This window comes from Balaenoptera physalus, assembly GCF_965194825.1.
Source record: "Balaenoptera physalus genome assembly, chromosome: 17".
NCBI classification, from domain to species: domain Eukaryota; kingdom Metazoa; phylum Chordata; class Mammalia; order Artiodactyla; family Balaenopteridae; genus Balaenoptera; species Balaenoptera physalus.
The window spans coordinates 22,772,275-22,788,078 of NC_138895.1; the positions used below are offsets into that span (position 1 = coordinate 22,772,275).

The 15,804-nt window shown below is 34.2% G+C and overlaps 1 protein-coding gene across 6 annotated transcripts in view; it reads left to right on the top strand.

Annotated features, from left to right (window-relative positions):
* The window catches only part of PKIA (cAMP-dependent protein kinase inhibitor alpha), a 95,198-nt gene extending 79,618 nt beyond the window's left edge, over window positions 1–15,580 (top strand). For 4 of the 6 annotated variants that reach the window (XM_082432898.1, XM_082432899.1, XM_082432897.1 and 1 more), the window contains 2 exons: window positions 8,685–8,862; window positions 12,070–15,580. In XM_082432898.1, coding sequence (XP_082289024.1) covers window positions 8,712–8,862; window positions 12,070–12,149 — 231 coding nt within the window. In that variant the 5' untranslated portion in view covers window positions 8,685–8,711 and the 3' untranslated portion in view covers window positions 12,150–15,580. Of the gene's footprint in view, window positions 1–2,439; window positions 2,559–5,505; window positions 5,574–8,684; window positions 8,863–12,069 lie in introns of those variants that run through there. The other 2 variants (XM_082432895.1, XM_082432894.1) reach the window with 2 other exon arrangements.
* Window positions 15,581–15,804: the final 224 nt, after the last annotated feature.

Below are 15,804 nucleotides of genomic sequence, written 5' to 3' on the forward strand. Positions count from 1 at the left end.
AAAGACTGCCTATTTTTTCTCATATTAGGCAAAATTTATTCTAGCAATATTTTGTGATTTAAAAAGTCAGTGCCTTGGATTTAGAACAAAAGAGGGTTTGACTTCGCAGAGTTAATATGTGTTGGCATCATTCTGTGATACAACTCAGTATATGAGATTACTTTTTTTTAAGTGTGCTTTTGATAGGACACTATTCAAACTCTTCTAAAGGACAATACGTGTCCCATTATACCAAATGGCATTCTAGAGCATGCAATGTCATGATCTGGCGCAGGACTTATAATTATGCCTTAACAGAGGAGACTTCTGTGGAAATTTTCAAATGGTTGCTATTAACAGGGTATGGTTCTTGATTTCTTCTTTGTTGTCACTTACTCCAAAATGTGACTAGAATATAGCCCAATTCAAGGAAAAGGGGAACTAAGGTAGCATCAAGTTCTGGCACCCTGTCCTGAGCTCATGAGACTTAATTTGAAGCCCTCTGATTTGTGAGATTGTAGGGGTTGTTCTTAGAAATAAGCTATTAGATTGTTTGTAAGCCTGAATTAGATAAATAAGTAATATTCTTATACAGGAAAAGAAAAGAGAAAAAGATAGGTAGTATTGTACTTAGCATGGAAATAGCTGATTATTTCCAGAATATTTTAGGAATCAAAAACTTGCTTAGTTAAGTTCTTTACAAAAGGGTTCCCTTCTCTAATCCGTAGTGTTTGTCGGATAGCTTCCTGTTACTGTGTAGATCAACAGTTCTCAAAATTTGGTCCCCCCAACTCCTGCATGTCCTCAAAACCCTTTCGGTCATTCCCTGAGATACTTTCAGTGGATTCACAAGTTTAAAATAATTTTCATAATAATACAGATGCTATTTACCTTTTTCACTTGGCTGCCATTTGCACTAATGGTGCAAAATCATGGTGGGGAAAACTGCTGACACCTTAGCACGAATCAAGTCAGTAGCAGCAAACTCTACTAGTAAGCCTGGTATTCTTCACTGCCACACACTCAGAGTTAATATTTTTAAAATGCAAGATGTACCTAAGAATGTACTTGATTAAGGAGTAAAAATATACTAATTTCGTCAAATCTTGACCCTTGAGTAGAGGTCTTTTTAATATTCTGTGTGATGAAATGGTAAGTCAGTGAAGATGTACCAAATTGCATGGTTGTCTCAAGTAAGTACTTGTGTGACTGCTTGGGTTGAGAGCTAAATTAGCCACTTTTCTCATGAATCACCATTTTTACTTGAAAGAACAACTGACAAGCAAACCGTGGTTTTTTCAGACTTGGATATTTGGCAGAGATTTTCTTGAAAATGAACAAAGTGAGCTTGTCACTTCAAGAGAAGCAAAATCCAACTGTATCTGTTGCCAATGATAAAATCTGAGTTTTCAAATAAAAATCACAATTTTGGAAAACTTATTATCGGCCCCTGTGAACTTGTCAGTTTCTCAATTCTTAAAGAATTTTCTGTTGAGATAGGTGGCATTACTAACAAATGTGATATTGTATAATGAAATAAGCTACTATTTGGAAATTTTGCATAACCTAGTGAACCAATATTTTTCCAAGTGACCAATACCTGATATTTTTAAGAATACACATGGGCAAAAGATCCATTTAAGGTGCAAGGTAGACAATAGATTTTAATTAAACAGTAAGGGAAGCATATTGATATGGTTTTAGATTCCACATTGCAAAATTTAAAAATCCATAATTATCTGAAAAAGCTATTAAAATTCTTCTCACTTTTCCAACTAAGAAATCTGTGTGAGGCCAGATTTTCTTCATATACTTCAACTAAAACAACATATTGAGACATTGAATGCAGAAGCAGTTATGAGAAACCAGATGTCTTTTATTAAGCCAGACATTTGCAAAACTAAGCCAGAGAATTTCAAAATGTAAAACAATGCCATTCTTGTCACTATTTTATTTTGGCTTTGGAATATATATTTCATTTCACTAAAAATATACTATTTATTGAAACGTAATGGGCTTGTTATTTATATTTTAAGTGAATTAATAAATATTTAAAATTTACAGTCTTAATTTCACATATGGTAAATATTGGCAGATATAACTATATAAACAAAATCTCATTCGGGTTCTCAGTAATTTTTGATAATGTAATGGATATCTGAGACCAAAACGTTTCAGAAACACTAATGTAGACCAAGTCTTAAGCACATAGGAAACTACTCAAGGACTTTTAGCAAACTTCACATGATTTCATAAAGTAACAATGGAGAAGTCACGTAACTGCATTTGTAATAATGGTAGCGGAAGAATTTTCCTTCTCTTTTAAAAAAAAAATCATACCATTTATATTAGAGAGAAGACTTCAGTGCCTGCTGATGACATTCTCTCCATTCTTTCTTCCAAGTCTGTGAGTCTCATTTCATATGTCCCCATTTACAGGAGTAAAATTAGCATGTTATCCAGTCACCATTTGGCTCATGACTCAATGTCACTATAAAAATCATTTAAGCAGCTTCCTAGACCCAACTTCTTTTAGAATACATCTATGCGGACGCTTCAATTTGTTTAATACAGGAGACGTAAGTACATACTTTTTCTAGCCTCTTGCAGTCTATCTAAATCTATAAATTATGCTAGGGTGAAATCTGGTTTATTCTCTCAATTTGTGTAAATGATATTTAAAAAGATAAAGGGCATAAATAAGGGAAAGACCAACACAAATTATGAATCTCAGTTTAGAAATCCATTATACAAACAAAACAATTTTAGAATACCAATATACTGTTTCCTTTGTTAAAGAGGGAGAAAGTGAGACTTTTTTAAGAAGGGGGGAAAAGAAAGCAAGGTTATTTCTTAGTCATGAATTTTGATTGGATTTTTAGATATCAATATTTAGAAATGTATGCTTAAAAATTTAATCTAATTTTAAATAGTACAGTACTTAAATAATAAAATGTCTTTTCCTCCCTCTAATCAGACTTTGAATATTAGTATAATTAGCTCTTGTATATAACTAGATACAAAAAATAGCACCATATTATCTTGTTTATATCCAATACTACCATTTTGTCATGTCTAGAAAATTCTAATTATAGCAACATAAGTAGGAAGCTTTAGTGAAGAGTCAAAGCCCACTTTTGGTAAATTTTTCCAAGTTTTATTCTGATTAGTTTATTTTGCATAAGGCCAGAATGTGTGCTAAGTGCTACTCTATTAAATCTCTACCAGCTGCTGACACTTATTAGACTTTTTTTTTGACTTTTGTCATTTTTGGGTGAACATCTGTCAGCCATAGTCATTTGGCAACAGTTTCCCCAGAATTTCTAAGCTAACTACAAGTCATTATACAGTGATTATATTGGTGTAAAAGTTATTTCCAGTCTCTGGTAGTCATATCAATAAATTGAAAAGCTGTGTCAAGATATTTAGCTGAAAGGAAAAAAACATAGCTGCCATGCATGTAAAAATTACTGTTTTTGAGCACCTAATGGGAATTCATTAAGGAAGTATAATCATGGAGAGAGAGAAAAAGATACAGAGTTTATAACATGTATATGTTTTGTTTCAAAATGTAATTATATTCTTCATGCATGTATTTAAATATGTGCTATTCGTCAGCTATCTTTCTTTTTACTGAAAATTAAGTTTATTGTCTGGAGAAAACAAATCTAATAAAAGTGAAATACTACTTTATAATAATAACTATTATAATAATAATTATAATGGCTACCATAATTGAATGCCCAGTACTTTCTATGTTACCTTAGAGGTTTACAATAAGATGCACATCAATCTAGCAAGTATATTTCATAAATGCTTAAGAAGAAAAGGAGTTTACAGAATAACCTATTCTCACAATTCTCATTATTGTCTTTCACTCAATCCAATTGAAATCTAGATACACACATTTCAAAGGTGAACACAGTATACACATACATCTCTCATAACCCTGTTTCTTCTTCCATGTGCTCATTACTTAGGAGTACCCTAAATGAAAATTCAAAGTAAGTTTTTGGCTCCCCTCTTATAAATAGAATTACCACCGTCACAGAAATTAACATTCCCAGTTATACAAATCATAACACAGTACTCCTTTTAATTCATATCTTCTCATGGAAAATGTCACCACTTTTTTCTCTCTCACTCTGATATTTCAAATCTTCTTAAAACTATTATCAGCAAAGTGAATTAGATGTAAACTCCCACATACACGAGTATTATTATGACAGTCTACGTTTTAAAAAATGATAATGGCAAAAAACAAGGAACTTTATTGCAAAATACAGTGTTCTTTATGCAAAACCCACAGACCTGGGTTCAAGTCATAGTTCCGTGTGTTATTTAGCAGTCACTTAACATCTCTGACTTATTTTCTTCAAATGAAAATGAGGATATTTTTGCCTACTTCATAACATTGTTATCAGATGAGAAATAATAGCAGTTGTGCTATTTTTAAAGCCTATGTTTTAAAAAGCCATAAAGAGACTAAGAATGAAAGACAATAACAATGACTTTGAGATGAGCTTATTCCTGTAACCTACTTCGCCTTCTTATCAGATATATTTGATAGATAGAAGAAGGTCAATGACTGATTCTAAATTTCCACAAAATGTGCCCTTATTTCAAAATGTGACCATAGAAAGAAATCGGTAAAGATATCCAATTCTAAATCTTTAAAGTAACATGGAAACTAAGTACTGCGTTGGTTAATGGTAGTGGAGTAGGTAATGAAAATATCATTATAATAGCACCGAATTCCTTCAAGGTCAAAAACTTTATGCAAATTCGTAGCTTACTCACAGACAGGCAACCTGGTAAAACAGAAAGAGTGGACTGAGATTTGAAGACCTTCATTCCAACCACTTAATTAATTAACTATGTGAAGATGGGCAGATCACTTGAACTATCTGGTCCTCAGATTTTTCACCTATAAAACCTTCCAGAGTTTTAGGATTTGGTGATTTAGTATAACCCAGGGATAGGGAAATTCTCTGTGGCTACTGATGAAAGGTGATTAATGTATTTCTTCCTCATTGTTCAGTTCTATTCAACATACTTTTATTCAGCACTGATTATGTGCAAAAGGCTCTACTAGGAATTCTATGTAGTTAAAATATTAACAAAATGCATTTCCTGTCTTGTCAGAACTTGTGATCTGTCTAGAAGGAGAGGCAACCATGATGCCAGTTAGAATTTTAACGCCTTGTACCGGCACAAATCAAGGCCTGTGGGAGTGCTAGGTGAAGAGATAGGGGAAAGAAGACAAAGAGAAGATGGCATTGGCTGAATTTTGAGGGCTAAATCCATTTCAACAAGCAAGTTTGTCAGGAGAAGGCATTCCAGGTTGAATAACAGACTTGAGCAAATGCACCATCAGAGAAGCTCTGGGGAAACACTGTGCATTTTTCTGTAGCATACCAAGTATGAGAGTGAGTGGTTAAAGTTAAAGCAGCAAAAGTGGGTTCTTTTCAGATTGTGGGAAAACTCAGCAATAATCCTGGTAAGAGTTTTTTCTATGTTTTACAGAGAATAAATATGAGTGACATCAAATAGAAACCAACATGACCTGGCAGATGATTAGACATGGATATCAAGTGAGAGAAATAAGTCAAAATATGCCCCAACACAGCGTATTAATGAAGCCAGTTTTCTCTATTTATGTGTTTTGTTGTTGTCTTACTTTGTTTTATCGAATTTGAAATGTTTGTGCAAAACCAAGTGGAAGTCCCTATTCAGCAGGCAGTTGCTCTTGTGTGTGAGGAGCTTGGGAGAACACTCTCAATAGCAGATGCAGACTTTTGTATTATCCATAGTGAGGAATTAGAAGCATTGGGATTAGATGAGTTATTCAAGTAAGTAAGTAAAGAAGGTCAATGACTGATTCTAAATTCCTACAAAATGTGCTCTTATTTCTAAAGGTGATCCTAGAAAGGGAAGTCTGTAAAAAATACAAAGGTCAAATGGGATGGAACCAGGATAGTAAGGTATCATGAAAGCTAAGAAAGTGACAGTTTGTTTTTTTTTTTAATCAGTACTTACCCACCATGTGCCAAACACTGTGTTAGTCTCTTGAGATACATAATCCAAGTAAATTCTCATAATCTTGAGAACTAAGTATATTTATCACAATTTATAGATGAAGAACTGAGCACAGAGGGATTAGACCTAGCATAACAAGTAAATGGAAAGTCTAGATTCATATACAGATAAGTCTGATTCCTATAATTAACTTTAATTAATTAATTAATTCCTATAACTTTTAATATATGCTAGGGGAGAGTTTCAAGGAGAACGTAACTGGCAGTGTCACGTGAGCTCAAACAGGATAGACACTCACAAGAACATTTCACACTGAGTGGTTACTTAATGTTAATACAGATCATTTCAGTGATCTATATGAAAGTAGTCTCTGTAAAACATACTATACAAAGGCCAATAGAATAGAAAAATTCTAAAGGTTGGTTCAAGGAAAGTGAGAAAATAAAAGTAGTTGAACCCTTCTGAGAAGTTTAATGAAGGAAAGAGAAGGTAGTGCAAAGATTTATGAAGGTTGAGGAATGGGTATTTGGTTGAATGGTTGGTTCATTTTTTTTTTTTTAGTAAGGAAAGACTTGAACATGCTTATAAACTTAAGGGAGAAATCCAGAGGAGAAAGAAGACTCAAATTATTGAGAAAAAAATGGATGGAGAAAGGTCCTACAGGAGGTAATAGGAAACAGAATCAATAGCATGCCTTAAAAAGAAAGCAGCTAGTTTATCTAGAAAAGAAGCAATAGTGATTTACAGAGAAATGTATTTGAGAAAGGAAGAAATGTAAGAGAACTTGCAGCAGATGTCCTATATCTTCTTCAAGAAGGAAGATGCAAAGTCACCTCTTGAGGCAGGTAGTGTCTGGTTGTGTGGACTACAAAGGGTTTGGAATCCTTCCCACAGAAAGAAGCCATACGGAAGATTCAACTAGAGGTGAACAAAAGAATTTCCGTTCAACTCAGAGTGTATACTAATAATAGAGTAAAAATGTTTAGTTGAGCCAATTGGCACAATTTTGTGACTTTTTTGGTAACACTTATCCACCCAGTAATGAGATCAGAGAAAGTGTACCGTGCTGTTTTCCAGGTGAGGCTTAGGAAAGTCAAGGTGACGGTAGAGCAAAGGGACTTCTTGATGCTAATGAGAAGCTACACGAAACGGTGGGCAATTAATCCAGATTGGGCCTAGAGGAAACGAAAACAAAAAGGGTTAAAGGAATTGAAGATATGACCAGTGTGAAGAACAGATTCATTGTGAGTAAGAGGAAAAGAAAAAAAAATTGGTGGTTATGGTCACAGAAGGGAATTTCCAAATCCAAGATTCTAGAAATGATATAATTTTGAGTGATCATTGTTTTTACACTTTCACTTAAAGTGCCATTAATGATTATGTCATCCAGCTGTCCTGCTTTACTTATTAGAAAATGGAAGGTCAGGAGGTCACGTGATATTCTGTCACTCCATGACCCAATGTCAGGGGCAGGATTAAATCCAGGATCTTCTGAGGAGCATTTGGAAATTTTAAGTAACATGGTAACAACCATTAAATCATATTCCCATAAAAAAGAATGGTGGATATAGTCAAGTGATTGGAACCATAATACAGTCACAGTAAAGCGTGCAGTATTCATATATTTCCTATTTCAAAACTTGTATTGTGCTATTCCTCCCTCTTTCCTCTTTTAGCTTCCTCTTACAGAAGAGAGAGTATAAAAGTTTTCCCCAGATTAAATTAATAGCTCCCTCATTATGCACTGGGAGAAGAACTAAGCTTTAAGGAAAGTGCTACTGACTGCCATCCTGGATTTCACTGTAAATGGCATCAATTTATTTCAGAGTGACAGTGTGCATGTCCATGATAGTGTATGGGTTCTACCATTTTAGCTTCTTCCACATTTCGTATATTTTGAAAAGACTCCTTTCTCTTGATTATTGGCATGAGTTTTTAGTCTTAAACTATAGTAAAATTTAATTGGAATGTTTAGGAATAGGAGGGAAATTGTGCTACTTTAAAGTTCTGTTTAAACAAAATTAATCTAACAGAAATTCATTATTCATATCTTAGTATTCATCCCTCTTTTGACCTTCAGGAAAGAATATGAGTTTTTAACATAGAAAAAGAAATTAAAGATTTACATTTGACGATCTTTTGTTATTACATGTATCTCATGTTCTACCTTGAAAATATTTTCTTCATTAAGTCTTTAAGTATGTGTGTTACCAGGTTTGTTTGGGGAAACTCACTTTCATTGAGTCCTTTGTAATTTTGAAGATTTTATTTCAAAGTTTCAGTCAAGAAAGATTATTATTCCTCTCAAGGAATGACTCACCAAGGAGGCAACAAGGGAGCTGTCCTCCTGGACTGGGGGCAGTATTTGATCACTGGCATTGTTTAGAATTGCTGGTGCATGATGATAATAAAAAGCAAACTGGATTTTGGTCAATTTCATTATCGTTCTTAGGTTCTCTGCAAACAATGCCCTTGCTTACTGCTTATCTCTAGGATGGAGCACTTCCACTCCACCTCCCACCACTTTGGTATGCTACTGAGCTCAAGTTCTTCTTTCTGGAGTTGAAGACTCCATATTATAGGCCAGTAATTTAACAAGTGTCTTTGTTAAATGTTTACCGTTGACCAACATTATATTTACCTATTAATTTTTCTCTGTTTTGTAGCTCCTGCTATGTGGATATTTGTTAGCAATGACTGATGTGGAAACTACATATGCAGATTTTATTGCTTCAGGAAGAACGGGTAGAAGAAATGCAATACATGATATCCTGGTTTCCTCTGCAAGTGGTAACAGCAATGAATTAGCCTTGAAATTAGCAGGTCTTGATATCAACAAGACAGGTGAGTCGTTTGACATCCATCTCTATGAACATGGAATGATTTGCAGCACTTCGCTAAGTAGGATTAAGTCATGAAAAAACACCTTTGAAAGTAACCTAATAGAAAGAGTTATAAACAGTCTAAGGCAAGATAAAAGGCAGGTACTAATCTCTTAATCACTCCCACTCTGTTTTCAATGACTGCACCTTACAGGGTTTCCCACTCAAATGCAGAATCCTTAATCTGATTTTACTAATGCAATCAATAAAACACATGAGTTTTTTTTTTTTAATCCTAATCTCTATAAAAGCTCTGAAATATCTTATGTAGAACATTTAACAAAGTTGGAGCTCCTACCTTTGACAGTTTGGCCACCTGTAACATTTAATAGCATTAGATATTTAACAAGATTCACAGATGAGTCTGACGGATCTCGATTCCAAGAACCATTTCAAAATAAAAGGGTCTCCAGGACCATTTTTATTGAGAATGGAAGTAAAATAGTCTATTACATAAATAAGTCTTAGGTAAGAAGTTCTTTTAGTTTTCCTTTCATGATAGACTGAGTTTGAAAAATTTGTCTTACTATTGGGCGTTGAACTCCTACCCACCAAATCTAACTTTACCAGTGAAAAAGTAAAATAAGTTTGACATGTCAAAGTACTTCTGAATCCCCTGATGGTTCTTCCATCCATAGCTTTTGCAAATATCAAAGCTGAATGTATTTCCCTGAAAAACACTTGTGCAAAAAATAATCTTTAAAAGTAAAAAGGAGTTCACAATTAAGGAACCACAATGTTATATATGTGAAAAACACTGATCAGTTTCTGACTCATGGTAACAGCTTGATAATTCTTTGCTATTAGAATTTTCAGGGCAAAGCCTTCCAGTTATTGGAAAACTGAGTCAGAGTATATATATATATATGTTAATGAAATAGCTCAGCAACATTACCTTAAAATACCTACTGACAGAACTTTATTCAATGACTACAGATCAGCAGGTCATAGATTGGTCTTTTAAAACTCAGGTTGAAAATAAAACTTTAATAATCACTTCCATGGAGTATATAGACTGATGTATATTTTAGGTTTCGTTGTTTCTCTGTTACTACCAGGAGTTAATTTTCAAAATAGCTCTGAGAAAAGCTATAGGGAATTATTCCAATTTGGTGGCATGAAGTAAGTAAATATATTTTTTCTGCAATCTTTGAGAATTTACTAATCTTTTTCATAAAATTTGTATTTTATATGAATATTTTAAATAATATGCATTAATTTTAGCCACCCTTACTATGAGGACATTTTTATTCATAGTGTAGTTTAATTTCTTCTTTTTTTGTTTTCACTGAAATTAAGACTCATTAACCTCAAGACCTTTCTTATACAAGAGACTATAGTATCTTCACATAGTCTATTAGACTATGTTAAAATTTAAAAAGGTTGACATTTTATATTAATAAATAATTGTATATTTGATATTAATATGTTATAATTAAATAATTTTAAATAATTCAAATATCTTTATGCTTCCGGATATATTCTTTTTCAAATATTTCTACATGTTAATTGCAATTCTGTAGGCCCTGAAAGAATTTTCTGTTTCTCTTCAAATCACAAAATCCAGGATAAGGCAAAGTATAAACAGCACTGACTTTATTTATTATTCTAAGTACAAAGAACTAAAAGTAATAACTGTACAATCAAAAGTCTAAAACATTAAAAAAAAAGACAACTGTACAATGGCAAATTAAATATCACTAGCTGAGAATAGTGTGGGACTTCCTTTGTAATTCCTGAGTATTTCAGCTTCTATTTTAGTTTATGCTCAACAATATTGTTGTCCCATGTTTATCTTGACTTGTTAACAAGCATCTATTTAGCCACAGCTCTGTGTTTGCAGCATTATTCTGAGCCCTGAGAAGTATCCCTGGATACCTAGAAAGTCCCAAGCCCCATGGGAGTTAAGATACTCATCTTGTATTTATGCCATCACTTTCATCCTTAATATTCTACTGTCTTGCATCTGCCCTAATATGACTTCATTCTTTTGGTTGACAAGAGCTTCTCCTATTTATCAAGTTCTCATTTCATGTTAATCTATACATCTCAGATTCAGGCCATCTGCATACCTTGGGGGCTTGTTCATTTCTCTAATAGTGAAGGTAGTACATGAAAATTCTATACAATGCATCATGATATTCTTGGAACCCCTTTAGAACAGAATATGATTTTTATGTGGAAAAACTGCTTTTAATTTCCCTAAAGTATGGTGCATGGTGAGGTGTCTTGTGTGTACTTGTTAAGCGTAAAGGAGAAATTACCTTCAACATTTCCATCTAAATAATGGACAGCCTACTTATCTCAATTAATTTGAATTATGGTAATAAACTCTTAGCAAAATTTAATATAACACACATTATTGCAACACCCCCAAATATTTTGTCCATTAAGCCATATTGGTCACTTAGTAACAAGCTAACACATGCAAATATTTGAATCTTTGAATCAAGAATTGCCTGCACCTTGCACCCAGGTAAAGTGACCTAATATGGAGAGAAAGCATTGTTTAATTTTAGTGTTGCTATGGCTGAGATTGTTGCTAAGGGTGCAGTTATGAAAGTGGTTTTATTGGATTTGTACATATGTTCTGTAAGGGCAGGCCAGAGGCCATCATGACTATTTGACAAGGGACTAACCAGCTGACATAATGTCCTTCCACTGTTGCTTTTAATTTAAATTAATTAAACCTATGAGAAGTCAGCTAGGTTATCATCAAGTGTTCAGAATAATGTACAATGTAATTTTAAAATATTTCTTAATATAAGATAGTCAGGCATCAAAAGGTAAACTTGTTCCCTACTTCTGGTTTCTTCCTAAAGACACATATGATTTCTGCAACCTATGAAAGTACAAGTGCCATGCCATGACCTGGCCATGAGATTTCCCAGCTATTTATCAGAAGCATAGAGCATCACTAACCATTCTAAAAATTCAGTTATTATTTTGTTTTTGAGCCATGCTGTTCCAGAACCAGAATTAGTCAGCCCTTGAAACACTTAAGCTGTTTTCTTGATGGGGAATTGATTACCAAGAAAATATACTTGTCTCTATGAGAATTTCAGACTTGAGTATTTCTGAAATTTCCAATATGATATATATACTGAGAGTCAGTAAATATAAGCAGTCATTTTTATTTTGCCTTTATCCTTTTTTATGTCCCTAACAGAAGGTGAAGAAGATGCACAGCGAAATTCAACAGAACAAAGTGGGGAAGCCCAGGGAGAAGCAGCAAAATCTGAAAGTTAACACTCCACTTTGATCGATCTTCATCAACATCTGACAATGTCTCAAATCTCCAGGCCTGGCTGGAATGCATTTATTTCCAAGAGTGAAAAGGGGGAAAAGAAAATGGCTGTGCTGCATTGCAGGAACCTGCTTGTTATGTTAAAAATGGGGGCAGAGGCTGTGGCTGCAGACAGACTTTTCTCTACCTCTGGCATCAGCAATGGTTGAAATCATGTGGCTTGTGTTTGGATGTCATTTTTGTACGGATCCTTTCACTTGACCATATGATTAAATGCTTGTAGAGAGTAGCACCGACCTAGATGATGATTCTTCCTGTAGCATCTGGCCCCTCACAATGTCAGAGGATTTAATTATGTCTAATCGCAAAGGGTTGGTTGAACCCCAGAGTTTAAATATCTCTGGCCTAAGTATTCACCCAGTAAAAGAACCATCCAGAAAGCACTGTTTTTAGCATTATGTATCTGTGTGTTCCTGCTGTGTTATTTACACTGTTTTGTATTATACAATATAGATGCTCAGCACTGCCCCCTTCTTTGATTGCTTATGAAAAACAAAAATGATGTACGTTACTGTGAATTTTTATACTACTCATTTTTAAAAGGGCTGCCTAAAAATTCTGCTCCATAGTGTGGTGGTGTGCACAGGACAGAACACACATTTTTTAAAACTTAATCTTTCCCCTTAATTCACAGCTGATGAATTAAGTCTAACAGATTCATCAAGGCTCCTTTGCTTATTATACAGGCATTTGAAAATATCCATTAATGTGAATATTACCTGAATTCAGTCTGTTTGGTGTCTACACAGACCAGAATTCAAACTGCAAATTTTGTCTTATTCCCAAGTGGAGAACTTTTTCCAACGAATATTTTTATTTACAATTATGAGGATTTTTGAGAATTGGGGAGGTGGGAAAGAGAATACAAGATAATACTAAGCATGGGAAATATTTTCTTCTATGGAATCAAATTTATCACAGTGCTGTATGATACTATTAAAATTTGGAGGACAACTTATCTCCACGGAGCAGCAAAAGATGTAGAAAATGATCTTTCAATCATGTGGACACCAATCACAAAAGTAAAGCCCTTGTGTTGTGTTTTTCATGTCTTTTTTCAGCCCTATCAGATCCAAATGTTATTATGCACTTTCTAATGTTTGTAAACTTTTACTAATAATTAGTGTGAATTACATTCTGATACAATAATAATCATCATTAGAAGCTGACAAAATCCTCATTAATACTGTTAGTGGCCTCTGCTGTGTTTTGACATCATGGTTCTTATATGGAAAGTTTCTATGAGCTGTGTAATCCCACTGGTCAGTATTATGAAATTATTTCTCAGTGGTAATATATAAGGCACCAGTAATATGCCAATGGCTCATGAATTACTGGACAAATGGCAGGCAACAGGAAGACCCTTTGCAATAAAGACCCCACTTAACTGTCCTTGAGGTCTTAGATACAATCCCATGTGAAGTAGGTTAAGCAGCGTTTCAACAGATAATCTATATGGACATACCAGGAACTCAGCCCTCCTTTGTAGTTACATAAAGGATGAAAGGTAAGTCTGCCCTCATCTCCCTTTACAGTACTTTTTGAATGAGTGGAATAAGGGCATGGGTATCACATGGTCCTCAATCACATATTACTAGAAAAAATGTTAACAGTGTGAGTCTTTGAGACAATAGGAAAGATTAAATTTTAGAGTACTTCCTTCTGCTTAACCCAGTAGGATCCAAAATGTCCAGTTAACATTCAAACAAATCCACCTATTAATAGACTCGCAAGTGGGAAAAGAGGTTCCTGGGGCTATTTTAGACAGTTTCTGCTAGACTATTTAGCACATCCAACCCATACAATCACTTTTTAATATCCTTATTTATTATCCTCATAGCTTTCTTGTGATTCTAGGTAAAGTTCTCTTCATCCTTAAAATTGTGGAATTCCAAACTGATTTCATGTGATTCTGTAAAGTTTAGGACTAGTGCTGAGTATATGTGGAGGATTTATATTCCTGTGTGATATACTATTATTAATGCATGTGGTATCATGCCTGTCTTTGAATATATAATAGTTGCTAAATTGTGAAGTCATATGGAGCTTTTGAATTATTTTTGACCTCTTACTGCTACTTTGTCTGCTATATTCAAATCCAGAGGTATTCCCAAGCCAGAAAATAAAAATCAGCTTTCCAAAACATTCACATCCTACAAATGTTGCTCAGCAAAAGTTCATAGTATCTTCCAAATTTTATCATAATATCTTTTACTTGCAAGTCAGTAACATACAAGGAATTGAATTTTTAAGGAGAGAAAGAAAGAGTAGAAAACTAAGACACTGATTTGATAATACACATTGAATTCCTGTTAACCAACTGACTTTATGCTATTCAATTCACAGCACATACTATCCCATTTAATTCTCAAACAATTCAATTAAAGAGGTAGCGTTATTCCATTTCACAAATAAGGAAATTAAGGCTCAATAAGGTATAACTTTTACAAGCTTGAAAAGCTAATAAATGATGAATAAAATTTGAAACTGTGTTTATCTGTCTCCAGGGAGGTTTCTACTGCACACTCCCTAAAGTTGAAGCCAGTTTACAGAGCATGTTTATCTGGAAGGGAACTTTTAGAGATGGACTAGATCAGCCTCCATATTTTAGAGGAGGAAACTGAGTCCCAGAAAGGGCAATTGTTTTTCTCAAGGTTACCTAGATGAGCAATGACACAGATGTGAGTAGCACTTTTATCTAAAAAATAATAATAATAAATTTAATTTCAACTTATTTTTTTGTGGTATACTTCCCAGAAGACATTTTTCTGACATGGAGCCTGTAAACTTAGCATGGTTCAGACTTTTTATGTTCCATGCTACTCATTTTGTTTAATTAACTAGAAATTGAAATTTTCCGTTTTTCAACTTACTTGCAACAAGTGTAAACTTTTCAAATTTACCTTTTATCAATTGTAAGTATCCTATGCTGACATATTGATATCATAAATTCATAGCAATGCTTTTCCAACAGATAATAGACAGGCAGCCTCCAGTTTTTAGGCAATATCCCCAAAGTTGTGTACTGTAAATGCCCAACACTTGAGTCTTACTCAGGCACAGTGGAAATACACCGTTTTAGAAGATGACTGATAATGGCTATTTCTCTTCAGAGAAGCATTAAGGGGTAAAGAAATGTAACTGCGGGCAATAGAGTTCTGAGTGAAGCCAGTAGTAATAGGGTGAAAATGTATAGCCATAGGTGTAAACAGGAACGGATCTATGTTTATGATGTCTTAATAGGGCCTAAATTGTTCTTTAATTACAAGTGGCAGTCTCTGAAGTCATTTGTGAGCTTGTATGACTTTTGTATTTAGCAATGTTGCATGCTCACATAATTGATATTAAAAATAATACATTTTTCTGAAATGTACACAGTCTATTAAGAGTATTTATTGAACACACACTATGTACTTGATGCTCGGGAAAGTGTTGCAGGTAATAAAGGAGAAAGCCAAAGCTCAGCCACCCTGTGGTGGACACACCCAGCATTCCAGCCTCATTTTTCCCGGCCTCTACTCCAAAACTTTTCACCTCCGTTCCACCCTGGTAGCCCACTTCCTGGACTTTACCACCTACCAGAGCCATCCCACCTCT